Source organism: Macaca mulatta, chromosome 6 (assembly GCF_049350105.2).
Source record: "Macaca mulatta isolate MMU2019108-1 chromosome 6, T2T-MMU8v2.0, whole genome shotgun sequence".
NCBI classification, from domain to species: domain Eukaryota; kingdom Metazoa; phylum Chordata; class Mammalia; order Primates; family Cercopithecidae; genus Macaca; species Macaca mulatta.
Window position 1 is genome coordinate 78796751 of NC_133411.1, and position 27752 is coordinate 78824502.

The window sequence follows — 27752 nt, forward strand, 5'->3', positions numbered from 1 at the left end:
CATATTTCTGAAACGTGGCTTAAGTCTACAGGCGCAGGTCTCTGGAAAAACTCCAGCTGGCTCCAAGAAGCACGAGTCCAGAAGTCCAGCCAATAGCAAAATAGCCCAGAAGGGCAGTAACTTTTTTATAACGAAAAAAAGGAAAGAAACATGGAATGGAAACCTTTCCTCTCCTCTAATTTTCCATCCTATTGTTAATGCCTAATCCCACAGTGAGTGAACATTTCTGCTTGCTAGGGACAGCTGTTTCCACTGAGCACAGGCCTGGAGAAGATCAGTTCACATTGAGACAGGAGGAAGGATGTATGTTAAGAAGGAATTTTAATGGTGAGAATCCCAAAAAATTAGAATCGGTTGCTAAAAGCCTCTTCCTTGCTGTGAGTTTTTGGGTAAAGGAGAGAGTGAAGACTGCCTCTCTGCCCAGCCATGTCAATCACGAGACAGGAAGTGGATGGCTCTTCCCTGTTACGGCAACAAAACACAAGTTCAGTTGCTTGGGCTTGTCCTCCAACACCACGGAGCAGCCAGCCAGCCATGTCTCTCAGATGACTGTGAACAGCATTGCAACGGGCAAATGGCCCTTCATCCCTCTGTCAACTCCCAAATCCCCAACAACCTTCACCCAAGGCCGAATTTCCAAGAATCTAGCACAGCACAGTTTGGGAAGCAAGAACCACTGGATAGCATCTTGAGATGGCTCACCCCACAGTGTGACCCGGAGCTAGTTTACAAATGCAAAGAGCCTTGTGACATAATCTGTAAATCCAGACATGCTCTGCAAGTCTGTTGAAATGAAGAAGGGCAATGGTACAAAGACGGCACCCAGCAGGGTGACACTGACAGGACATGGGGACAGGGAGAGGAAGGCCCTGACTGTATGCTTTGAGGACTGTCTCGGAGACAGAGGGCTGTGAGTCAAGGTGGCTGACACTTGTTCTTGTTTCACAAATGGCTAAGAATGGAGAAGGCCCACCTTCTCCATTGTTTGACAAGAACGCCCTTTCACATCCAATTCTTTTTGTCTGATGATAGACAACACTCTCTAGGGAGCCTCCTGACTTCTAGTGTGGTCTCCTGAGAGGACTTACCAATAGGAAGAAGCAACCTTTGCAAATGACCAGTCCAATTCCTGCGCCAGGCTCATCTCTCCCATTGTAAAATATAAGGGGAGCATTGTTTCAAAGCTGTCATTCTACGTTATGAACCACTCGCTTATGGGTTCTGATGGTGTGGACCAGACATGGAGCCTAATCTAACCTCAAGAAATGGATAAAACAGTTTCTGAACTGTAAAGCTGACCATCTGACACCCTTTGGACCATGTAGATGCATCATCATTGGAGTGGAGGAGGAAGGAGCCATCGTTCGTGAAGGGAAGCTCTAAACATCAAGCTGGGATTGCTCATTGCATCAAGGGCCCAGGTTACATAGCACCTTGCAGTCTCTTGTGTACTGACACTAGAGAGAACCCTCCAGATCCTCAGATACTACCTGTCCAAGAAGTCCTCCAAGCCCCTGAGGGTAGAGAAGCAGAATGCCTCTGTATCCTCAAGCCACACACAGCCTACATTCGTTTTGCCTGCTGACATAACCCTATATTTCAGGAAGATTTTCTGCCTGGTTTTACCACTACCACTGGACCAGAATTGACGAGGTGGAGGTAGGAGATGGTTGACTGGACAGATGTGAATTTTCAGGGGATTATAAACTATGCTAATGGCTCCCTTCATATTTTAACAACTTTGCTCCACCACCATCAGTTGATAAGATAAAAAATTCAGTTAATGCTTGAAGCCCAGGAGTAAACTCAACATAAGGAATGAAGAATGGCAAAGAGACCTGCTTGTAACTCCATTGTAGGAGACAGCAAACCCTTTACAAGAAGAAATAGCTCTGTGAAATGTGAAGTGCTCTAGGGGCTCAATGAAGTGGGAAGGAAATGAAAGAAGTCCCCAAAGAGAGAGAGAAGAGGAGGCTATGGAGTCCATCGCTGCATGCAGCCAAGGCCTCACTTCATGGGCATATCACACAGGGTCCCATAGTCAGAAAGCTCCTGAGTTTGGCTTAATGCTCTGCTTTCATCATCTTGAAACTCCCAGTAATGTTTGTACAAGGAGTCTTGCATTTCCATTTTGCACTGAGTCCTGAAAAATATGTGGCCTGTCCTGCACGAAGCTGACTCTCGCTTTAGACGGATGTAAATTGACTTTCAAACCACTGGGAACATGAAGAAAAGGAGGGGAAACAGAAGTGGGTGGCAGGAAAAGGGCTGGAGGGAGAAGCCTCCCTCTCCCACCTCTGGACAATGCCCACACAGGTCTAGGGAAGCTCTGGTGTCTGACCCCTCACCCCTTCCAAGAGTTGCCAACACAGGAAAGAAGTCAGCTTCACAGGGGATTCCTTCAAGTGGGGCCACACTGCAGAGGTATTAAAGCAGGAACAGCCCCCGGAAGCAGGGAACCCCACTTCAGGAGTGTGGATCAGTGGAGTACCATTTGAACCCGATTAGGCACCCAGTAGCACAGAGAGAAAACCTCCATTTCAAACAGAAGGGCTCTAATGATATCGGAATGTGGTAATTTCCCTCTTCTTCCCCCTCAGCCTTCTTCATGACCGGATGACACTTGGCCAGTACATCACTCGGATTAAACCCAGTCATGGCCAATGCTCTCTCCTCATTTTAGAAGTAGAGAGAGGAAACACTCTTGTGGGGTGGGGACAGCCTCGGGGAGCCGGAGCATTTCTGAGTAATGCCCATCAGCGCCTTGGGCTTTACCAATCTCCAGCTCACACATTTTCTCAGCTGATGAAATACAAACCCAACCAAATTAGTCTAACAGATATTTTAACTAAGATGCTCCATCCCTGTGCTACATGGCACTTAGCAGTAGGTGAAAGGCACTTGAAGTGACTGTGCTCACAGTTATTCCACAGCCCCAGCAAGCATTTCTGAGGGCCTCTGAGGGGCTAGCTTTGAAGTCCCTCTCATCCTCTCTGGGAGGCCTGCCCTCAAAGTATACATATGGCTCAGCCCAAATGTCAAGAGGCAAGGAGAGGAGTGGAGGCAGCAGCAGGGGGGAAGCTGTGCTAGAAGCTTCTCTGACTCCTTTCTATGTCCTGTTCATTGCCTTGTAAGCAGAAGGCTAAACTTGCTTTCTCCTCTCTAAAACAAAGGCTCTCCACATCACCTGCAGCCCTTAACAGCCTCCTTCTTCAAAAGGGCCTTCCACGCTCAGACCTTTCCCTCGTGCCTGGCTCCACCCCTGGGCACTGATGCCATAGTGAGACAAACAGGGCAGGCTCCTTAGGGACCTCCAGCCTGGCATGACATAAGTGGGATGTGCAGAGGCGCAGAGTGGCAGATGGGACCTGGGGTTGGCCACGGACCTATTCTGAGCCCCCGTAGCCCCACTGATGAAATAGAGTAGAAGGCTCCCTGGGGACCCTTTCCTATCAGGCATTTGCGCAACTCTCTGGTTCCTCTCAAGTCCCACTGCCCACCTTGCATTTGAAAGGCTTCACATCAGAGTGGACGATCATGTGTGCCTTGAGGGTCTGCTTCTGCACAAAGCTCTTGTAGCAGAGGTGACACTGGTAGGCGCGGATGTTGGTATGGATCAGCACGTGTCGCTTCATGTTGGCCAGCAGGGTGAACTCCCGCCCACAAATTCCACACTTGTGCTCCTTCACACCCTGCAGGGAGGGAAGATTCAGAAAAGTGGTGATTGACAGGTAGCATGCTTTCATCAGGATCATAGACTTCATTTTCCTCTCTGCTACATCAATCCACAAAGAGCTTGGTGATAGATGTTGAATTTCAAATGGTGTAGCTTCAGCCTTGTTAAATTGCTATTTTCTTGAAAAGTGTTGATTATATAATCCTTTTTTTCCCCTTCTGAAAACCATAAACTAGCCAGACTGTTAGAGGAAAAGAAAGCTGTTGCTTTCGTTGTTCCAGCTGCTGCTGGGGTTAAGTCTCTAGTGATAGTTCTTGAGGATTAACAGGCTTTTGTTAAGAGCACTGTGGGCTGATATGCAATACGAGTCTATAATCCAGCTTTCATGATAATGAAAAAATAAAATCTTCCAAAATGATATTATTATTTACTCTATGGAAACCAGTGTTCTCTTGGGTTCTCATTAATGGACTTGAAAATCCCAGAACATCTTATATCCACACTTCAGTAAATTACAACTTGATAATCACCCTCTCAAGCTGGTCCCCTGGGTTCCCACAGGCCACACTGACCTCCACAATGACATGGTTATGGAGCCTCCCCTAAGCCAGCTCCTTCTTATAAAGAAGTTTGGCAAGAGATAGCTTTCTGCATTAAGGAACAGGACAGGAGGCTTTCTTGTTTCCTTTCTGTGCATGAAGGTGTGTTTGAACCAAGGCCCTTAATTGAGAGCATTTCCAGGGACTCACAGCTTAAGCCGGGCATTCACTAATCCTGACTATCCATTACTTCCCCGCAAAGGCCTTTGCAAGAGGTCTTGACCCAGAATGACTTTTGGGAAGAAAAATTTAGAGAACCAGGGCACTAAACTGAAGGTTACCATAGGATTGGAACAAGTTGCTTAGTTAACAACGGTACCTGATGAAATCCATATTGCCTGATAGTCATAGTGGCTGAAGGAGGGAAGGAGGGATTCTAAGCTCATCTCTGACTCTCTCTGTCTATGTTTCCATTTCTTTACTTTGAGTCAAGGTAAGAAACAATCACTCTGCAGTTCTGGTGGGCCCATGGTACTAAAGGGTGGATTCAGGTCTCTGCCTGGCTATTCCCTGACTGTAAAACCTTAGATGAGTTCTGTGGCCTTTTTTAATGAAGGCTTCTCATCTCAAGATGAAGTGGTAGGTCATGAGAACCCTGGGGTTCTTTCTAACTCAAGCACTGTCTAGTCCAGATGATGTTACATGAGTATGCATTTATATTAATAAGGAGACCTAGAAATCAACCTCCTTTAGAAATTAAACTTTGATTCTGCCTAAGGAGATGAATTTTTAAAATGTAGCGCATATTTAAATACTGAGTTTAAAATTATAAAATTTATGAAAAACATTTTCTTAATGGGTTTTAAATTTTATTTTAGCATCTTTCTTCTCTCAAGATTTTTTCTGGGCTTGGCTCTGATCCATTTGTCCTGAAACCAAGGAGAATTTTCTTATCACTGTTTTCAGAATTCTTTAAAGAGAATTCTGTGTCCAAAGTAAGATTCACCTGTGGGCTGGCCTCGAATGCAAATGAGCAGGAGCCTGGACACAACTTTGAAGCAACAAAGGAAGCTGTTATTTCTCTGATAAGATCAGTGGAATCACAAAGTCGGAGCCTGTCAGGTGGTCAGCGGTGTGAACAGAGAAGCAGGTGGAAAAGAGGAAGTGCTCACCATAGAGTGGCCAAGGCACAGATGCCTGTGCCAGAGATTCCTGAGTGACCTGCCATGCCTCAGTGTCTTCAACTGCAGATGGGGAGTAGCTCTTAGAGTTGTTGAGAAGTAAATGAGGATTGAATAAAGAGTGAAACACCTGTCATATAGCAAGTGTTCAACAAATACTACCTCTCACTGTTTGCTTACACCTCTCATTAAAATATATTTTGTTTTCTAATTCAAATGAAACTTATTTCAGACACCAGGCTGTTTCTCCCATTTTGACTTCATTTTCTACCATCTTACAGGATCTTTATAAACTCTAAAATGCACTTTTGATTCCTTTCCCACATATAAAGGAGCCCCTGAAGTTAGTGAATGGTCCCCCTTGCGACTGAATCCCAGTCTGGGTCCTTTGTTGATGGTTCCTGCACTTGGCAGGTGATTCCCCTTTGGATGGTATCTACAGGTGCCTTTTGTAGGGCAGGACTTGTTTGTGCAGAGCCCACAAGGCAGCCACACATTTCATCTCAGCTGCAGAGCCAGAAAATGCCCTGTGTGTTGTCCTAACCTAACAAGTGAAACCTATTATAGCACAGCAGAAACATTATCTTGACTGGGCAAAGTCCTCTGCTGACCTTTCAGAATTAAAGAATGCTTTAGAAGCTCTGGCTTGCTAGAAGTCTTTCCTGCCAAGAAAACCACTTGAGGTTAAGGGTGTGAGAGTAGGAGTCAGTGGGGGCAAAACTCCCTCTTGGAGGCTCAAAGCAGTTTCCATAGTTTAGCTGGGGTAAGATTTCAGGGACACCACTAGGGCCTTGTTTTAGTTCAGCCTGAATGACTCTAGGGCTATGTTTGCAAACTGGGCTGAACTTAGACTCTTGGGTCTGTATTTCCCCTTGAAGACCTGAGCACGGAGAAGATGAAACAAAACCAGAGAAGGATGCTTTCTCATGCCTCCTACAATATAAACCACAGGGCCCTTCACCCAACTAGGAACGGGTTCAACACAGGGAGGCATAGGCCCTGCCAGCCTTGGCCAAGCTCTGCTTCCCTTGGAGAGCTTGCATGTGAAGCGGGTCTCACAGTTGAGGGAGAAAACAATGCAAAAAGTTGTTTTCCACTGCTTCAACAGTACAAGACCAAGAGAATTCTCCAGAAGGTGCTCCCTGGCACATCCCAGGCACAGAGCTGATTTAGGGTCTGATGACACACTCATTCTAGTGCCTTGGATGAAGTTTCTAGAAGCAGAATCTGCAAGATTCTTGGAGGCTAGGGAGCATCCTTCCTCATCCTCCTCTGCAAACGTCTGCATTATTTATTTCTAGGCCTACCTTAGAGTCTAGAAGGCTGGTGGGGGAAAGGGTTTGGTTGAGAATCGTTCTTTCCTATTTAAACGTGAGGAAGGACCTCAGGGCTTAGCCAAGGGACGGCTTATCCGGGGTTGCCCAGCTCCTCGGGGTCAGATGCAGAGCGGCACAGGCGTCCTGCTCCCCAGGGTTCTGCTCATGGCCCCACTCCTCTTCCCAAGGCCCCGCCCACCCCACCAGGGGCCCCGCGGTACCTTGTGGGTGAGGGAGTGCTGCTTGAGGTGGTGCGGCTGCACGAACTCCATGCCGCACTCGGAGCAGATGTAGGGCCGGATGTCCTTGTGCTTCATCATGTGGTTCTGCAGCTGGCTCGGGTACTGGAAGGTCTTGTCGCACTCGGAGCAGTTGTACTGGATGGGGCCTCGGTGCGTGGTGAGGTGTCTCTTCAGCTGGGCCAGGGTGGGGAAGTCAAGGCCGCACTCCACACAGATGTTCTCGCGCCCACTGGCGTGCTTAGCTTCGTGGGCCTTGAGCTCGCTGGGGTAGGCAAAGCCGCGGCCGCACACGCGGCAGTTGTGCGGCTTCACCTCACTGTGCTGCATCATGTGGCGTTTCAGGTGGCTGGTCTGGGTGAAGGCCTTGTGGCACACCTGGCACTTGTGGGGCCGCGTGCCCTGATGGGTCAGCATGTGCGTGTGCAGGTGGCTGAGCTGCTTGAAGAGCTTCCCGCAGTGCGTGCACGCGTGCGGCTTGATCCCACTGTGGCCCAGGATGTGGGTGACCAGGTTGTACTTGGAGGTGTACGACTTCTCGCAGGTGGGGCACTGCCAGCGCTTCTGCGCGCCGCCCACGTCCACGTAGTAGCTGTCATCGATCTGCACGTTCACGTCCACCCTCTCCACCTTCTGCTTGGTCTCCTCGCTCTCCTGGGGCTCGGCTTTCCGGGGCAGCAGAGGTTCCGGGGGCTGCTTGGGCAGGAAGGTGTGCCGGCTGAAGGGGAAGGGCGAGGACGACGGCACGAAGAAGGGGAACATGAGGCCCGGGTGGACTTTGGGGTAGTAGGGGTAGGGCGTGGGCAGGAATGGAGTCGGCGTCGGCTGGGGCCACACGGCGCTGGGCTTAATGGGCTCCTGCTTGACGGTCTTGCCCCCCAAGTGTTCCACGCTGCGGTAGAATTGGAAGCCCACGTTGCACAGGTCAATCATCTGAGAGTCATACTTGGGGCGCGGGGGCTGCGGGAACAGCAAAGGGAGGTTGGGAAGGCCGTGGTTTTTGTTCTCCTCGGAGTGGAGGGCGAGGGTGGCTTCTTCTGCAGGGTGGTTATAGGGCATCTTTGTGGGCATGCTCTTCCGTTTCCTAGACCCCGCTCCTTCGAAGACCCCGGGGAACCCATCTAGGTCTCCTGGAGGAGGTTCATACCGGAACTGGGAAAATGGCCCTCGGAGAGCTTCTGGGAAGGGGTGTCTTTGGGGAGCCTTTCCCCGAGAAACCACTGGCTGCAGGCAGTGGGGAAAGGAGGGCGTCTTCCTCACAGCCAAGTTGAAATGCACATCCTCATCTTTGATCATCTTCATTTCCTTCTGCATCCTTGGCAATTTTCCTTTAAAGAGAAATAAACTTGTGTGTTTTGATTTGGTTTTGTTTTAAATCCTCTTTTCCCTTAAGGGTTCTGGCTATTTATCAGTACTAATTTATGAAGAGTAATACTTGCTTAATATGAACCCTCATTTATCCTAGGGCTGTTCAAAATATCGCTTTTCTTTCTCCTTGAAAATCCAGTTATCAATATGGGTAGCACTGGCCTCTTGGGGTGACCCTAGGGCTGAATGGAACTGGGCTCCAGTGTAAATCCAGCCACAAAACCAAAAGGGGTGATGGTAGGAAGGGAAGTGGACTAGTTTGGGAAGAAACCTGAGAACTCATCTGGTCATTGTCCCCATTTAAGATCAGGGTACCAAAGTCCAGACAAATGAAATGACATTCTCAGGTTACACAGGTACTCACTGAAGGAGTGAGCACCAGACCCATTCTGCTGCAGCTTTTCAATCTGAGATGTAATTGCATCTACTAATGGTGATTGGAAAGTGACTTTTAGGGTCTTTTTTTTTTTTTTGTGAGGAAACCAATTTTCACTGCTACTCCCTTGCTTGGACCTTTGCTGCTGGAAATGAGGATATTCAAAGCCTCATGGGAGAAGGGATGTTAATGCTTAACTCAGATCTAATCATTTCTGAATATCCACTCTGAGTAAGGTGTGCTACTCAGTTAATGACATAAACATGATTTTATAAAGCATATCGAGTAGCTCAATATTATAAAGTCATCCTGGCAATGCACACATTACAGTCTTAAACCTGAAGCAAGCTAGAATGAAATATTCCTTTATTATGTGAAATAAAGCCACACATGGGTCTCTCCTTTCAGATAGGTGTCAAAATAAAGGGCAGGCTTGGTGACTCCTGTGGTGCCTGACACTTCCCCTGCTGACACAACCAGTTACTGTGTCCTGATGACATACATAGGCCTGTCTGAAAGAGCTGGTGGTGAGACAGAGTCTGAACAAGGGGCTGTGTTTTTCACATGTCTCCTTGCCAGTTTTTTTTCTTTCTTTTTTCTTTTTTTTGGAGATGGAGTCTGGCTGTGTCGCCCAGGCTGAAGTGCAGTGCAGTGGCACAATCTCAGCTTACTGCAACCTCTGCCTCCTGGGTTCAAGTGATTCTTGTGCCTCAGCCTCCCGAGTAGCTGAGATTACAGGCGTGCACCACCATGGCCTGTTAATTTTTGCATTCTTAGTAGAGACGGGGTTTGTTGGCCAGGCTGGTCTTGAACTGCCAACCTCAAGTGATCCACCCGCCTCAGCCTCCCACAGTTCTGAGATTACAGGCTTGAGCCACTGCGTCTGACCCTGCCAGTTTTCTGTCTTCTTCATATGGATACTGACAGAATGAACCAAGTGCAACTCCACATTTCCAGTGAGGGTCAGTTCTACCCAAGTCCTCTGAGTTTGAATGGGATTATCCCTTTTGCTCATCAGAGGCTCCCATGGAGCCAGTTGGCTTGGCCAGGTGTAAGGTCTGATGTAGGGCCAGTGGAGACAGGGCTGATATAGAGTCTTAGACTAACTCAGGGCTCTAGCCCCCGGGATTGTCTACAAACAAGGCAATATGGGGTGAAGGTCCCAGGGGTGAGAGGGCCAACAGTTTTCAGTGATTTTCTATGATCCTTGGTGAGTCAGATACAGCTTTTACAATGATCCAGATATTCTTAAATTCTTAAATAGCATGTGTGTCTTTTTGGGAGGCTTGAGAGCTGCAGTTCAATTAAAACAAAAATAAGCCTTTTTTTTGTTTGGTTACCTAGTCTATACACAGACAATCCAATGAGGAAAAAATATGTGCCTTATTATATAACTATCTGGGCACTATTTAAAGCTGTTTGTGAAACTGGACAGATAACTAAAAAATAATACTTAATACTTGCTTTGTGTTTATGTGAGTGAAAAGATAGCCCTGGCTTATCTTTCTGACCGTGGGTTTGGGGCTTAGTAATTATGAGCAAGAGCTTGTGTGTTCAGCAAATGGGAGGCCCAACCTGTGTCTTAAAAGATTCTTACTGCAGTGCTAGATCTTCTTCTACTGCTGCCTCAAGGGCCAGGCAATTATAGGAAGTGACGAGGGCAGTGGGAGAATGAAATGTCTAGCTTTATGAGACCCGGAGGGGTGTGGATGGGTGAAATGAGAGTCGTGCTGCTGCTATCAGAAAGGACCAGCAGGAGGATGGGGAAATAGAGGTTCTTTGATGGTTTTTCTTGTTTACTAAATCATCTCTTAGCTTGCAATCCAGAAGGTCCTGATCTCTAGATTCACATAGAGTTATAGAGGGTGTGGCCCAGGCCCAAGAATTTGTTGCATCTATAAAAATAATTGACTTTCAACAAGACTAAATGTGTCCTGCTGAATTGGAGGGGAAAACGGCAGATCCTTTCCTTATTATTTCATTTGGAACATAGTTGATTTTATCACCTCTTGGGAGATAAATTTCTTTTAGTAGAAAGGCTGCTCAGATTGAAAAAGTCTCTTCCAGACTACAAGTACCTATGGCAAACCGTTGAAGAGCCCATCGAGAAGCAAACTGGTTCTCTTTTAAAGTTCTGCTCTGATTAAAAGAGGCAATAATTCCTAGTACATACTAGAGAGCTTGGGTTGAGAATTAGTGAAAAAGAAACATGTCAGAACCTGGGCCAAAATGCACTGAGTTTCCTGTGTATTTTATTATTAAGAAGGTACTTCTTCTTAAGTACGTGGCTAATGACGTGTTGTATCTTTATACAACGGGCTGTAGCTTATACTGGAAAGCTACTGACTTGGAAAGGAATGTTATCACTAATTTTGAAACGGAAGGTATTTCAGTCTGTGCACGTTATTATTGCCTTTGTTTAATATTTTTGTTTTTAGTTATGACATAATCAACTAATTGTTTCCTTTTAATACATTAGGAGTTGTAATATACTCCTAATATAATGTTAATCTCAAAAGCATAGTTATTTTCAGCATTTGAATTTTTATCACCATTGTCCTGGTAAAGCAAAAAAAAAAAATGTTGAACAGAGATGATGTGGTTTTTTTTTTAAACATAAATGACACAATTATGTCCCCAAATGCAGAGACTTTAGGTGCATACATTTTAATTTTTTATATATTTTAATCTCATAATATTAATTTCCCCCAGTTGCTGTGTGTATATATAATGATTCTCCCACTCTTAAAATAGTAGTCTGTGCACACTAGAATAAAATCAGAAACCCAGAAAGTTTTTTAAAAAGTAGGATCTCAGCCGGGTGTGATGGCTCAAGCCTGTAATCCCAGTACTTTGGGAGGCCGAGGCAGGTGGATCACGAGGTCAGGAGTTTGAGACCAGCCTGGCCAAGATGGTGAAACTCATCTCTATTAAAAATTCAAAAATTAGCCAGGTGCAGTGGTGGGCGCCTGTAATCCCCGCCACTTGGGAGGCTGAGTCAGGACAATCGCTTGAACCCAGGAGTCGGAGGTTGCAGTGAGCCGAGATTGCACCACTGCACTCTAGTCTGGGCGACAGAGCAAGACTCTGTCTAAAAAAAAAAAAAAAAAAAAAGTAGGATCTATCCAGGGAAATTTTTACAGACATTTAAAACAGCAGTCCCCTTCTGAATACAGATGCATAAGGACCTTAAGGATCATCACCAGTCCCTACAGAGGTCAAGGAGAAGTAGATCTGATTTCCCCTTGGCCTGCCTGAGACAGAAATCAGCTGTGGCTGCTTCTAGCTATTAATATCCCTGCCTTTGAGCACCAGCACCAGGTGATAAGGAGAAGCCCTAGATGGTAAAACAACAACAACAACAACAACAACAACAACAACAAAATCTAGCAAACAAATCCATCCTGGGGAAGGGGAGTGTTGAAGGGAAAAGCCGGGAAGGATATCTCCCTGAGGAGGTAATTTATTTTGAAATCAGTCAAGTTAAAATTCAGGGTGTCCTCCGCAAAAATATTAATAGATTCATAGAAAACCGCAATATGTACCACCCACATGCTCGCCTCTATTTGTTACAGTAGACCCACAGGCACCCATAAAACTGACAGGACTCTTATGCAGGAGGCAGGAGAAGCTTGGGGATGGCAATCTGGTTAGGAGACCCAAAACATGAGGAGGTGGGGCAAGCCCTGCTAAGTCATTGATCCATGGCTGCCTCCAGAGGCCCTGGAGAAAACTAGCAGGTTGTAAGACAGTTCCCCACCAGGAAGAGTTGAAACAACATGCAAAAAGAAAGAAGAACTGAAAATGTAAAAGCCGCTGGGTGTGGGATAATGGAAAAAGTGCTGGTTTGGAGCCTGAAGGTCTAGGTTTGAATGTGGGCTTTGTGCTAGCAGCTGTGGGAGACTGAGTAAGTTACTTTTGAGGTTTGATTTTCTCATTCATGAAATGGAAGTTAGGATATCCCCACAGGGTAGTTGGAAATTTACAGTGTGTGTGAGAAAGTATGTTAAACACTAGACAGTATGCTGCCCTTAAGGAGTGAGAAAGAGTGGACAGGAGAGGGGGACTGGGTTGTGATCAGTGGTTTGATGCTGTCTGACATCATGTCTGTTTTCTAAGCTGAAGCTCTTGATCACCACTGATGGCATCTGGGCCTCTGCCTTGCAAGTTAACCAAGACTTTACCCATTTATCCTGAGTTGGTCTTGTCACAGCAGCGAAGGTGAGCCACACTCAAGAAGGCCATGGATAAGGCTAGGGTGAGTTATTCATACCATGTGGCAATAAACCATACAGTTAAAGAATACCTCCCCATCCCTTCTCTATGGCTGTTTTTGCTATTACGGAGATGTTTTCAAGCTTATGTTAATAATAGTCTGCTTTGATGAATGAGGATTTGAAGCAAAGGCTGATCTCATGAGCTATTTCAGCCAGTGTGTGAGAAACTGAAACAATGCCCCACATCTAACATCAGAGGTCACCTTCCTAGGGACAGGAGGACCTGTTTGTCAAACCCAAAGTCTCAGACACTAGAATAGTGCTGGGTCAACATTAGCAAACCAGCTCTTACAATTCCTGCTAGACTGTGAAGACAGGGACTGGGTCTGTTTTAGTCACTGCTGCATCTTCAGTTCCCGGGATGGTGCGTGGCTCAAAGTAGATGCCCAATCAACTGCTTTGGGATGAAAGAAGAAATGGGTGGTTCTTGTTTTTAAAGTCTCCCCATGAAGTTTTAAAATGTATAATTTTATCTTGCATTATTTAGACTGTGGATGACTTTCAGTATGTCCCTAATGAAATCATCAGCACATCTATAAGTTATTAGGTAGTTATTATGAAAAGAACTTGATACACAGGCTTTGTATGAGCTGTTGCTTACCCTCCTCATTCAAGGGCACTATTCTCTGAACTAACTCTCAGATTCAGGGTAAGCCCTAAATCCTGGCTACGCTAACACTGGAGAGCCATTATCAAAGTGCCACCAAATTCTGCAACCCAGCCAGAAAACAGATTCCTGAAAAGTCCAAAGGGCAGTCATGGGTAGAAAGAAAGATTCCTGGATTGAGAAAGGGAAATGTAAAGCAAGAGTGGGTGGTCACCCTGCACTCTTCCACCTAAAAAAATGTTTGGGAAATTAATAGCAGCCCATTCTTTGTACTAATAAGAGGGAGAAGATTTTGAAATAATCATACATTTTCATTGTTATGGTCAGACATTGTTCTAAGGTCCCTGGCTTTCTACAATGCATCACCCAAACCCAATAGGCTATAAATCAAGAAACAAATAGTTTAAAAAGGAACCTATTGGGTTAATCTGTGTTAAAGGAATCTGGGACTCAGATAGCTTCCTTAACTGCTATTATCCATAGGAGTTCGTTACGAAGAAATAGGGAAATAGGGAATGAATGAATTTTAAAACCAAAACCAAAATCTCCTCTTTGACCCATAAGGACCAATGAGAGAAATCCAAGGCCTAACCAAGACAAAACCACATTTAGTTTGGGGGGAAATATGCTGTTAATAATGGTCTTTAATTGGGAATTCACCTACTGCACCAAAATATAAATATTCCCCAGATAAAATTACTGGTATTTTGTGGTTCTCATTCAAATCAAAGGTCATTCCAGTAAATGTTGTTGAAAGAGTCACAGTGAGCCAGCATGCCAGAGGCAAATCTCTTTATCTCTCCTCCACCACACTGACTTCTGTTGGTCCTGAAATTCACAAAAGAATATTCACTCTTCCATGAAAGAGAGAAAATGAACTCTTCATTCCTTGAAGCTCTCCCATTTTCATTGGAAAATGTTACATTTTACTCTTGGAGGCCCTGACTTCCCTTGTAATATGAGAGTGGCAGTTTACTTATGTGATGTACCCCAGAGCTCTGTTCTCAACAGAGGTGGAAGCAGGGAAAAGGTGAGAGTCAAGGAAATTGGTGAGAATAAACAGCAGTGTGAAGAGAAACAAAGGGTAGGGGGTGGGGAGGACCACAGGAAGGCAGAGGAGGAGAGACATGAACTGGCAGTTGTCTTCTGTGTTCATACAAAGGATCTCCTAGGGAGGCTCCTCTGAAGAGGGATTTTTAAGTCTTGTAATGTTCTAACGTTTCAGCATAATTATCTTAATATATATGAACTTATACTGCTGAGTTCTTCATTTGTAGATGTTTGGCAAGGAATGATTCAGTCTGGCATTCCTGTGATTGGCAGGAATAGAAGGGTCTCGAAAGACAGCTGGCAGATGGAGCAGTATGTGGTCAAAAAAGTGAATGTTCTGCCTCGTCACTCTCTGGGTCAGTGGTAGAACCAAAAAGAGGTAACCTGATGCTGGAGCAGGCCCCAGGACCCTTCCAGATGCCCTTCTGGCCCCCATTTAATTTATAAACCCCAATTCCTCTCAATTTGTTATAAAAATAATCTGTCAGCCCATGATGTGGGCCAAGTCCTCTAGGTGGCCAGAAAACATGAATTGTTGATGAAACTTGTTCACATGTGAAATAGCCAACTGAACTCACAAAATCAATTTTTTGAAAGTTCCTAAATACAACCAAGACATAATATAATATGTTCATAATATAAAGACATAATGTAAACAATTGTGTATTGTTTAAATAGTCCATAATTAACTTGCATGTTTACCATTTGTATATCTTAAATGTATACATTGATAAGAAGCTCTTAGTAAAAAAATTATCAACAACAGATCCAGCTACTAACTTGCATAGGTTAAAATGGATGTGGGTTTCATATGGGAAAGAGAAGTTTTTCTTTTAAGTGCTGAATACCTAGACCTAGTTTCTGGAAAGCAGGAGTGAATATAATCATTTGCGCTTGGAACAGCTGCCAGCATGTTGGGGTTATCTCTGTCCTCGTGACCCATTTAAAGGAAGGAAATGAATTGGAGATATGACTTAGCAGTTCTCTTCTCCAACCTCAGAGCTAGTATATCTCTAATAGATGGTGCTCTAAGTAGAATGTTAGAATTTTTCTCCAACTTTCTTTGGAGGGAATATCTTTAGAATATATGTTGTTTGTTCATGTTCACAGACAAATAAATTTGATAAAGTTACTCCTAGCTACACAAAAAATACATATGCATGTTAGAAACCTTCTTTTTGTCCACCTCTGAAAATGACAGCATATTCAGTCTGGTGGGCTCCAGAATTGGTAGATAGTACCAGAAAATATTACAGTCTGCAAGCAAAAGTGCTGAGAATCAACGCATAATTGATGAGGTTAGCCATCTATGGAAAGAACCTATTTTAAAAGTATAACTCAAGGAAATATTAGGTGGGGAGAAGTTGACAGAAATATTTTGTATTTTGCTTCTGGTGGTAATTACACAACTCTGTATTTGTCAAAATTTAAAGAACCAAAGGAATGAATTTTACTGAATTTAAATTAAAAATAAGTTTAAAAATATAAAAGAAATATACAAAAATGCTATTCTGCACACTGTTATTAAAAGTGTGTATGAGGATATTTGGAAAACATCCAGCAATAGTCAAGGTGACCAGACCCCACCCAATAATCAATTCATATTTGTGGAATGTGTCCAATGATATTCATATAATATATACAGAGGGGACCGGGGTTATGAGAATTTAATAATCTTAATTCCTGCTCTATTCAAAGGGGAGACTTTGAATATGGCAGATACCAGCATTTTTTTTGTGTGTGTAGTCTATTCAGCAAGAATATTGTGGGGGCAGGGATGATACATTAAGTTATCCTTCAAGGTAGTCTTTTGCCCTGATTGCACTTTCAGTAAACAATCTTCTATAATTGCCCTAACATTCTTTGAAATGCAAAATCATCTGGAGCCTGGCACAGTGGCTCACGCGTGTAATCCTAGCCGCTAGGGAGGCTGAGGCCAGAGGATTGCTTGAGGCCAGGAGTTTGAGATCACTGTCTCTGCAAACAACAACAACAACAACAAACTTAGCCAGGTACGGTGGTATGGGCCTGCATTCCTAGCTACTCAGGAGGCTGAGGTGGGAAGATTGCTTGAGCCCAGGATTTCAAGGCTGCAGTGAGCCATGATCATGCCACTGCATTCTAACCTGGGCAACACAGCAAGACCCCGATTTAAAAAATAAATAATAATAATAACAAAGTAGTATCAGTGGACAAGATCATTCTGGCCATTAGAAAATATACTTCTACTTCTTGTAAATCGGAAGATAGGTATTGATAGGTCACTGTGGTGCATCATTTCCCCTAAGCTTGATGAACTGAGTTCTCTGACAACATGGAAGTTGTTTATTGTAATATTCTCCACACTTGCCCGCCAAATCCTAAGTTGCCATGGCCCCACCGGATGCTGCTCTCCCATGCAGCCTACCTGAGCAGCCAGCTACATTCTTTCTTTAACATTTCATTGGCTGTATCCACCATATTGTTGCAAGATTCTGCAGGGCAGGAGAAGGAGAGAACCTTCCCTAGTGGAGTCTTTATGGAGACTTCTAGGTGAAACCTTCCTTTCCACAAGAGCCAGAAGCAAACCCCTCACTTCTCTGAAGCCTATCACAATTGTTGGATGTTCCACTCATTGGCAGGATCCTGTGCTGCCTGTCACCTTTCTGTGTGGGTAGATGTCCTATATTTCTAATATAATCTGGTTAGAAAGTCAGAAACTTGCCTGGTGCCTCATGTATGGTTCAAATCTCATCATTACTTGAAAATTTACTTGACAAATAACCATGTCCTAGCTTTCTCTTGCTCCCTGATCCCAAGCAAAATTTTGCTATTTCCAGAAGACAGGACTAACTGGTTGACTTGTCCTGTCCCAGTTTATCCCAAGTCAACCTCACATAAATTAACTGCTAAGAACATCTCCCATGAGGAAGGTGCTTTAGCCACAGCATAGCAGGGACTGGGGTAGTGCTCCTCAGAATGGATGGCCCCTGCTTCATCCTGGCTCAGGCTCCTTGGCCAATGAGTGGCGTGTTTCTTTGATATGAAAGATAGAATGTCCTGTTTCACTGAAATAGCATAAAGGGGTATGGGAGGGTTCTGAAAATGCCCAAGGTGACGGTGGGCAAATGCCAATGAGTCTCTGAGTGAGTATGCCACCAAAGCAAAACATGCCCACATTCCCGCAAACACAGTGTGTCCTGGAAGGGCAGGCCACCATGATTTCCCTCGCTGACTCAATAGCTGCAGATTCCCCATGACTCTCCATGCAAACGCTCATTCGCTTTGTGGAAAAGCCCATCCTCAGGGGCAGATGGGTCTGTGACCCCACTGTTCACTGTTTCTTTTTATTTTATGTAGATAGATTTCTTGCTATATTTCTGCCTTCTGATGAATGATCACTCTGCATCTGGATACCTTTTCTCCCCACTTGACATTTTTATAGTTCCAAGTCTTCTCATTCATCTGCTTCATATTGATTTTTTTCTATTGATTCTGCTCACTAAAATCATTCTTATAAAATATACATACTTATAAAATACATGCACTTATCTCCTTGTGTACATGTACAGATAGCCTACCTCTAGAAGGAAATAGAAGAATCTGATATTATCTACTGTCTCTGGGGAAAAGGACTGTATGGCTGAAGGAGGAAGGCTTGGGAGTGAAGCAGCTGAGTTACCAATTTATGGAGGGGCTGTTCCCATCATAGTCTATAGGTGGGTGACTCTGCAGCTGTTCAGTGCCCTGGGTAGAAAGGAAATTTTCAATGGTATACTTTTGCAACTTATACTTCTATACACTGTAGATGACTTAGCTATTCAAATACTTGCATTAAAAATGTAAAAATTCATATTGGTTTTCAAACAGCAAACACTCAGACAAAATTAGACTTGGGATTCCCTTCCTTTTGAGCTCTGAAAAATTCCCTTGAGGCATTTTAATGGGCTTCTTGATTTTTCTGCCCAGGATCTTAAAAAAAATTGAGATGGGGTCTCACTTTGTTGCCCAGGCTGGTCTTGAACTCCTGGCCTCAAGTGATCCTCCAACCTCAGTCTCTGCCTAAGTTCTTTGGATGCTTCTGTCGGACTTCACCCTGGCTTATACTTTGGGCATACAGCTTTATGACACAGGCTTGTATCATCAGGAAAACAAATACAAACCACAATAAAGACTCAGACTGTGAGGAACCTCCCTGCAGGTATTCACTCAGCAAACTGCTTCAAGTGTCTCTTCTGTGTCTGCACTATGCTGGGTGCCAGGAGGACAGTGTCTCATAAACCGAACACTAGGTTCAAGGAACTCACCATCTAGTGGAAGGAACTGACAACCAGATGTGGCGCAAAATGTTTTAGGAGCTACTAGAAGAATATTGAACTGGTTGGTTGATTTACTGAACATGAGAGAACAAAAAGCAGAACTACATTTCCTTGACTAACATCAGAAACTATTTTCTTTCAAAATGTCAAAATGTTATTTTCTCTTGTTTTTTTGTGTGGTTTTTTTGTTTGTTTGTTTGTTTTTCTTACTCATTAAAATGTCAGTTAAAACAACATGAAAAGGATGAAGGACTATCTTTGGATGTGAAGGTTGACAGAAAAAGTTTCCCCTTTCCCAACCAGTGCCACAGCCTTCCCTACCAGTATGTTCTGTAGAACAGAGGAAGAATTTGGGGACTTGCAAAATTAGACTGACCTTCAATTAAATGCATTAAGAAAGCCAGTAAGTGTAAGTCCAAAAATGAACTTCAGTTAGCCTTGAAATAAAGAAGAATCAGTTGGAAACATTCGCAGTAATTACAGAATTACACACTGCAAATATGATTAATCCAGTTTCTCCATTCCAGCTCTCCGAGTTTCTCCCTGACTTCTTCTCCAATGCTGAGAAGGCACTGTGGCATGTCAAGGGTGAGCCCTTTAGATTTTGACAATGTAAAGTCCTTCCCCAGGTCCCTAATGTAGTTGAGTTGCTTAAAAGCTGCTTTCAGGGTAAATGAAAAGTCCAATCCTATTTGTACCACTGTAGAACCACAAAGTACAAAGCATGCCCCAGCCCTCAGACAGAATCAGTCCCCCTTCCTCTCAGCTCCCACAGACTGTGCCCACACCCTCGAGGGAGCTTCCTCATGGGATATTGCATAATCTAACCTCCCACAACACTGGGATCTCCTTGAAGCCAGGGACCATTTCCTAAACCTTTCTGCATCGTCACTATCTTATACAATGACTGGTACTTAACATTTTTAAGTGACGAATTTTAAAATTGCTATAATTTGCTAGTCTTAAGAGGATTTTGTTCTGTTTTTTTTTTTTTTGTTTGTTTTTTTTTACAATAAATAGTAGATAAAACTGCTTGGAATGTGGATATGAGACTGGAGGAGGAGCAGCCTTATTGGAACCATGAAGCAACAATGCCTCCTACCATGTGTGGTCAAGAGGTAGGGGGAGATTGTCAGTGTGGAGCTCCTGTGCCCACTTGGTGCTGGTCTTCTTGTTATTTGAGAAAATGAATCCTTTACTTGGTTAAGCAAATGTATTCAGAGTTCTGTGGCCTGTAGCTAAACACAATCTTTATCTGATATACAGAGCAAATCAAATGTCAACTCTTTTACCTGACTGTCAAAGTTCTCCATGATCAAGTTCAACTCTGTTCCCCTTCTCTCTAAAATCCTGCCAACTGCAGTCAGATCAGACTTTCACTGTTATCTACAAGGGACATAATAATACCTTCCTCGTTGCGTTGCCTTTGTTTAGATTGATTGGCCATCCAGGAATGTTCTTTTCATTAATCCATTCCATTCTTCCAGGCTGAACTTAAGTTCAGCTTCTTCCCAGAAACCTTTGCTCCCTACTCAGTTATCTGTCTCTTGTTTCAAATCCTATGACATTAAACCCACTAATCCCTGGGTTAAATGTATGTTTTTCCCCCTATATTGCACTCTTGATTATTTTGTGTTTAGATTTAGTGCTTAACCAGTGCTTAAGCTCCCTGCAGCCTAGGATTCATACTGTCTTCTGTCATTGCACATTGCACTTTACTGATCACCATGAAGATACTTAGTAGATGTCCCTTGCTTGGTTGTGATCCTCTTACTATGCATTGCTGTATCTGCTTTTGAACAGAGATTTGTCTGTGGCTTGAAGAGCACATGTGAATTTAGGTTGTATCTCCATCTGGTAAATTAATATTGCCATTGGTTGCCAGTTCAGAATCAGAATGAATTAATTTGCCACGTGGAGAAATTTGCAGCAGCAAACATTATCATTATGGCTTATTTATTGCTGTGAGCACTATGTTGAATTTGCACATTGTTTAAAGAGCATTTGTTGGTACTGGAGATCAACGTTTAACCCCTTCAATCTGTGTCTTTGGCCTCAAGAAGATGAGATCAGGAGTTTCTGACAGACACTGTCTCAGAAGCACCACAAAGGTCAATTAAAAGGCTCGGAGCTCTCAGGCTCCGGCACTGAGCTGGGGCAGCTAAGCCATCCCGAAAGTCTCCTTGGAGGGCTGTGGTTCTCCACTGCACACAAAGGAGAAAGGACAGGAGAAGGGGGGAAATGACACTGTTGATTAAACCTGTGAGGGTTTAAATATTCTTCAACTAAATTGAAATAATCACAAGACTTATATCTTGGACAGGTTTGTATCTCTCTTTTGGGACTTAAACTGTGAAAATCAAAAAGGATATCAGAGTAAGGGAGGGAAAGTCCAAATTCAGAAAGGAAGGTTACTGTAATTTCTCAGTTTTCTACATTAATTTTTTTAATGAGATTTCATCACATTCATAACCTTGCTTTCTTTTTGTCTCAAACATACACTCATGCACGTGCACACACACACACACACACACACACACAAGCCATGTAAAGTAATCCAAGTTGCCAATTCTTTGTGTGTGCATTACATTACAAAATAGGGGGATCCCTTCCAAGATATAGTTCCCTTAGTAACCTTACTGGAATTTCCTTCTCTGTATGGAATCCTCCACATCTTTAACCACAGAATCCACTTACTACTTGGAATTCTAAGTCTGCCTTATTAAATAACAATTCCTAGTCTAGGAATTACAATGACTCTTTATTTGGCATTTTAATCTCAATTTTTAAAAATTTAATTAGAAAGAAAGGAGGGGTAGCATAAAAGAATTTTTCTGGTGAATTTTTTCTGTCCAGGGGACAGATCTTGGGGCAAAGACCCACAGAAGCCTTTACAAAAGCCTGCGAGATGCTTTGGGAGCTTCTTTGAAGAGGCTCAAAGTTGCTTACTGAGAACTTCACCCTGGAGTCTTGAGAAGAAAAGCCAGAGTTACCATCTTTGCTCTGACATACAAGAGCTTATGAGCAGCAATCCTGAAGTCTGCAGCCTGAAGACCTTCCTACAGGGCTCAGGGACTCAAGATGAGCATCAAGCTGCCTTCATGGACTGGTCTCTGATATATTTGCTGCCCACCACAAGCAAGGCCTATGGTGGGTGGGAGAGAAGGGGGTCTTCTGCAAAGAAAGATGTGTACGATGAAATGCCTTCCCTCAGAGGCTTGCTACCACTCACTAAAGATCATAGGACCACAGATTGTCTGAGCCGGAAGGAACCTAAAAGGAGTACAGAGGTAAGCCGCACTAAATTCTCTTAACCTTTCAGAGGCTTGGTTTCCACATTTATGAAACTCAGCTAATAACGCCTACCTTAGAAATTCATTCAATGAGACCATTATCTTGCAGAGGGCCTGTACAGAATAAGCGAGTTTTGATCTGCTTGTAGTACTATAAATATACAAGTCAGAAAATTGTATTCAATAGATGATACTGATAATAGGATATCACGTTGGAGTGAGGTAGTCAAAGAAGTTCTGCTATTGATTAGTAGTAGGTAAAAGACAAGGAGGGCTGTAGCATTCTGGAACCAAATCACTGAGGGTAAGCCATGCCCTCTAAGGTGGCTTCCAGCAACAGTGGTTGATTTGGGCTGATCTGCCCAATCAGAGGCTCTCATTGTCCATCAGCCTGTAAAATCTGGGCTTGGGGAATGCAGTGACACTTGCCATCATGAACAAGGAGCAGGATCTGAGTGCAGCCCTGTTGTAGCACTGAGCTCATCACGTGCAAAGAAGCAAAGTATGACTCCATAACAATGATGCCCTGACCACTCTAAAGTTACAAATCTCTGCATCCCTGGCTCTCTCTTTCTCAGCCTCAAGTTTTATTTTCCTGGTAGCACCATAAAAAATATCTTGGCCATTCATATGTTTATCATCTGACTTGCCCCACTAGATTCTAAGTTTCATGAGACCAGGTACCTGGCCTGTGTTCACTGTTGTATGCCTGTAGAAGAATGGCTGGCACGTGGTAGGTCAGCAGACGAGAATCACTTGGGAAGTTTTAAACATACAATGCCCACCTCCCTTAAAAAATGCAAACCTAGGCTCCTTCCCAGACCAAAATCACCTCAGGATCTCTTGGTGGGGGTCAGGCATCAATGTTTTTTAAGAGCTTTGTATTGTAGGTGATTCTCATGGCCATCCTAGGCTGAAAAGTACTATAGGGAGTGCTCAGTGAATCTCTGTTCAATGTAAACGACAAGTCTCTACAATAAGGGAAGTGTGAACGGTCATGGTGAGTGGGTGAGCATGGCAGAGGAGACATTCTGATGGAAGAAGCCCTATGACTTGCAGTCATCCCTCCATTTCCACCACCCACCCAGGATACTAATGATAGGGTGTTGGAGGTGTGGAGAAAATTTTTCTGTATGTCAAGATTGAGTTGATGAGGCATAGCCCAGGCAATGGCCATCTGGGGTCCAGGTAATCACAAAGGAAAGGTCCTGAACAGGTTGTGCTGTCCCCTGGTGGCAGTGGGGAGTGCTCACAGGTGCACCATTTGTATGCATGTGAGTCCTGAGTGGAAGACTTCTCTCCATCCCACATCAAGACCCTCCCCAGCCACTAGATGAGAAGCTGAGTTGGAGATATGCTACCCCCATAGGGATGGCTCTTCTAACCCACAAAGTTTAACAATGAGGAAGAGGGCAGGACGTTTTCTCTCTGCATGACTATGATACTTCTGAAAGGTTGGGCTGTGGGATTTTTTTTTTTTTCACTTCTGTCTTGGAAATCACCTCCATATGCTGGTTGGACTGCTGGATACGATTTCTTTACATTGAGAAAGCATTTCCCACCATATAGAGGAGACAAAGTGGAACTGCTGGTTTTTCAACTCCCTTAATGGCTTTCAATGCCATTTGTCAAAAGGTTGGTTTTCTTTACAACATTAAAAAAAATTTCTAACAACAAACAACTAAATGCAAAATCTTCCCTTGTACTTTGATTGATGGTTCACACCTTTTGGAATATCTAGCTCATATTTTTAGAAAGAAGCAGCTGGTACTCTTGACATTTAATTTCAACAAAATGCCTCATTCAATTCCTTCTCTCCCAGAGAGGGTACACAGACTATTGGAAAATATCCAGTGGCACTGATTCAAACATCTACATTAAGTGTGGAGGAATGGCAGGGTATGCTTTTAATGTCCTGGAAGTTGAGCTAATAACATTGAAATGGCTGATCTTAAGAAAACATTTTTGTGACAAGGAAGGATGACCATTCTAGCTGCTATTGATATCTGCAGGAGAGACCTTTGAAACTGAGCGTGACCAAATAGGTTTCTGTTCCTGGGTTAGTGTTTTACCCAAAGAGCTTCGCTGCAAATCAACAATTCTAGTAATAATAATGATAGCTGTTATTAACTGGGGACTTACCACATGCAAGTCTTTTACATGGATTCTATGGTTTAATCAGTACAATTATCCCTATTTGCTAGATAAGGAATTTGAGGCACAACAAATGTAAATGACTTATCTAAGGTCACATAGCCTGGAAGTAGCAGTTCTTAGCCATGGGTTGGCAACACTTTACTATAAGGGATCAGACAGTAAATATTTTCAGCTTTCTGAGGCACACAGTCTCTGTCGCAACTACTCAATCCTGCCAGTGGCAATGAAAGCAGCCACAGTCACCACATAAACAAGTGAAAATGGCTGTGTTTTAATAAAACTTTATTCACAAAAAAACAAAAAACAAAAAAAAGTGGTGGGCTGGATTTGACCCAGGGTCAAATATAGTTTGCCAATTTCTGCTCTTAGTCATGACATAAGAACTATTGCAAACAGTCGTTGAGCCCACTTATATAATGGCCTTCTGGGTAAATAATTGAGGGTCTTTTTTTTTTTTTTTTAAATGAATCCTATTTCTGAATTCCAACAATACTCTTAATGTTTTGGCGGTAAAAGACATTTGAGTGAGTAGGATTGTGAGACTACATAAGAAACCTTCAGGGGAAAGCCTCCAAGGGCTTCATAGCTCCCAGGAGTTTGTGAGCTGGGCAGTGAAAGAGGACCAGGCCCTGTGTGGGGGCCCTTCACACTTTCCCATTTATTCAGTGTCTTGATATACCACCCCTTCTATGCAAGTTTCAAGGTGGCACACAAAAACATACACAACTACAAAGATAGAATAATGGAAGGAAATGGAGCATTGTATTATTTAATCCCTGCATCAATCCTGCAAGACAGGTGCCATTATTCCATTTTATAGATGAGAAATCAAAGTGCAGAGGGGAACTGGCCTGCCTGAAGTCAGGGAGTGAGTAAGTGACTGAACTGGCATTCCACCCCAAATGTGCCCAATTTCTTTACCTGTACACCTTTCATTAGTCCACACTGCTCCTTTAGAGTGAACTGCACACCTCACCTTGCTTAACTCAATCGCTGAATTTGGAAAGTCAGTTAAATTTGAGTTTCTATTTATTTTCACCCCTTGAAAAGAAAAGGAAGTCCTAGTAAATCTACTCATTTTACATGATTGCTGTAATAATCAAGCAAGATAGAGTAGGTGAAAGATTTTTGCAAAGGGGGGGAATATTCTGCAAATGTAAAGTGGTGGCACCTGCTAGGGAACTGGCCATTGAAAGGGTTTGCCCACCCCAAGGGGACTTTGTCTACTGAATAATTCAGATGGCTCAAGTCTGGGAAGACATTGGCCTCTAAAAATCCCCTGAAATCAGTCCAAAGCCCAGGAACTTGGAAAAGGTTACAGAATAGTCATCCAATTTCTAGTCACATAAATGACTCTTATAAACACTTGTTTGATCACCATCCCCGCCCCCCTCCCTGCTTTCCTCCAAGAGATTTTCCTTCTACTTCTGTTCTAGTTTCAAATGGGCTCTTCCTCCTGAGGATGAGTGTAAATCCAACCCTTTATCCCAGACCTAACCCTTGCCCATTTGTTTCAACAATACTATTGCAATAGGAAACACTGTAAAAGCTTCATTCCAAGTCCAAAGCTCCAACTCATTGGTAGAGATGGCTTTAGTGAGTCTGCCTTACCCCTATGATTTTTTAAACCTCTGACTAAAAGTCAGAAACTAGGAAGGTTGAGTAACCTGATTATATAAGAAAACAAATCCTGGCTGGGCATGGTGGCTTACACCAGTAATCCCAGCACTTTGGAGGTCCGAGGCAGGAGGATGGCTTGAGCCTAGGAGTTTGAGACCAGCCTGAGCAACATAAGGAGACCCTGTCTCTATTTATTAAAAAAATTAAAAAATTAAAAATTAAAAAAATTAAAATAAGAAAATCCTGTATGTCAAAAATCACATAAAATTTAAAAGGAAATGACAAACCACAAAAATTTTTTTCAACATGTGACAAATAATTAACGTTATTCAATGTCTGAAAGCTTCTGTAAATCAATCAGAAAAGTGACAACTTAAAGTGGAAAATTGGGCAACAGCCACCAAAATGCAATGTAGAAGAACAATACTAATGACAAATGTTTTAAAACTTTTCTGGGGGCTAGTTTCAAGTAACACCAGATACCTAATTATCATGGAATCACCAGTAATAGAGATGTTTAGACAAAATATACAGGACATATCTGGCATATTTAAGTTGCACAAGTGTGTGTGCACAAGCATGTGTAATCTCCCTATGTAAACACACACCTGCCTGAGACAGCTTAGATGACTGGAGGGTATAAGACTGGAGACAGAGATTGGACTGAATTTCAGGTTTAAAACTTGTGAAAACAACACATACAAATATAACCAAGACTTCAACCTGAGAATGTGAACAAAGGGTGAAAAAACAGATATATTTAAGGAGGAGATGCAAGCAGGCTCACAAAGTCTTGTTTTGCAGCAATGGCTGGAATGTGGTATACGCGTTCCAAGGCTCATCTAAGGCAAAATCATACATGAGAAAAATCCATTCATGAAACTAAATCATCCTAATGCAAATGACACTTCATGAGTAGAGACTAAAACCAAAGTGTGAAGGACATTTTCCAAATCAATGTGAAAGTGTGCAGAAATAGCTGGATCTAAATTGAATAAGAATTGTGTGACAAATTGATGAGGTACTGAGGGAAAGCCAGTTAAGACACTGAGGGGCCTATTCTGAGAGACTGGATGCCACAGACTGAATCTAGAAGAAGATTCTGCATAAAGAATATTTTCTTGGAAGGTTTGGCAAAAGAAAGAGTTCTTTTAAATGATTTCCCATAACTTATTTTCTGTTCCTTGGAGCTTTTCGACTTTTAGTGGTTTGGAATGACTTGGTTCTGGTGGATTTCAATCAATATCCCTCCCTTCCTGTACTCCCTCCCTCCCCACAATCCCCTTGTCTTGGTGGAGTAACAGGCTGATTCTGTTTCATCACTAACCTTCTCTAGCTTCCTTATAAAAGGAGTATGTTAGATAACATTTAATGGGCATTTGGGAAATGAACCTTTTAAGTTTTCATCTTCATTTATGCTGATTGAAGAACTGGTGAGGTGAACCTAAGACAGAACTAATTTGAACGCATAAATAAATAATGGAATGAATAAATAACAAAATACCTTTCTACTGAGGGTCTCACCTGGAAAGAGAGAATTCATTTGAGTCTTTTTAATAACAACAAAATATGAGCAAATTCAATCTAGACTTTGCAGAATCGCCTATAGTTTCTAAAACCTTTGGGTTCTCCGAGTAAATAGCTATTCTGTAGAAATTAATGGAAAATTCAACGTGAGTGAAGACTGCTTCGTAGGGAGGATTAAGCAAGCCACACTTGAAGAGCTCCTGTATATCATATTGCCGAAGAAGTGAG

At 43.2% G+C, this 27752-nt stretch overlaps 1 protein-coding gene across 1 annotated transcript in view; it reads right to left on the minus strand.

Moving 5' to 3' along the window:
• Positions 1–27752, minus strand: part of ZNF366 (zinc finger protein 366) — a 67747-nt gene that overhangs the window by 12656 nt on the left and 27339 nt on the right. The window contains exons 2-3 of the mRNA XM_015140265.3: positions 6934–8279; positions 3501–3692 (exon numbers count right to left, since the gene is read on the minus strand). Of these exons, the coding sequence (XP_014995751.3) occupies positions 3501–3692; positions 6934–8265 (1524 nt within the window). The 5' untranslated portion in view covers positions 8266–8279. The remainder of the gene's footprint in view (positions 1–3500; positions 3693–6933; positions 8280–27752) is intronic.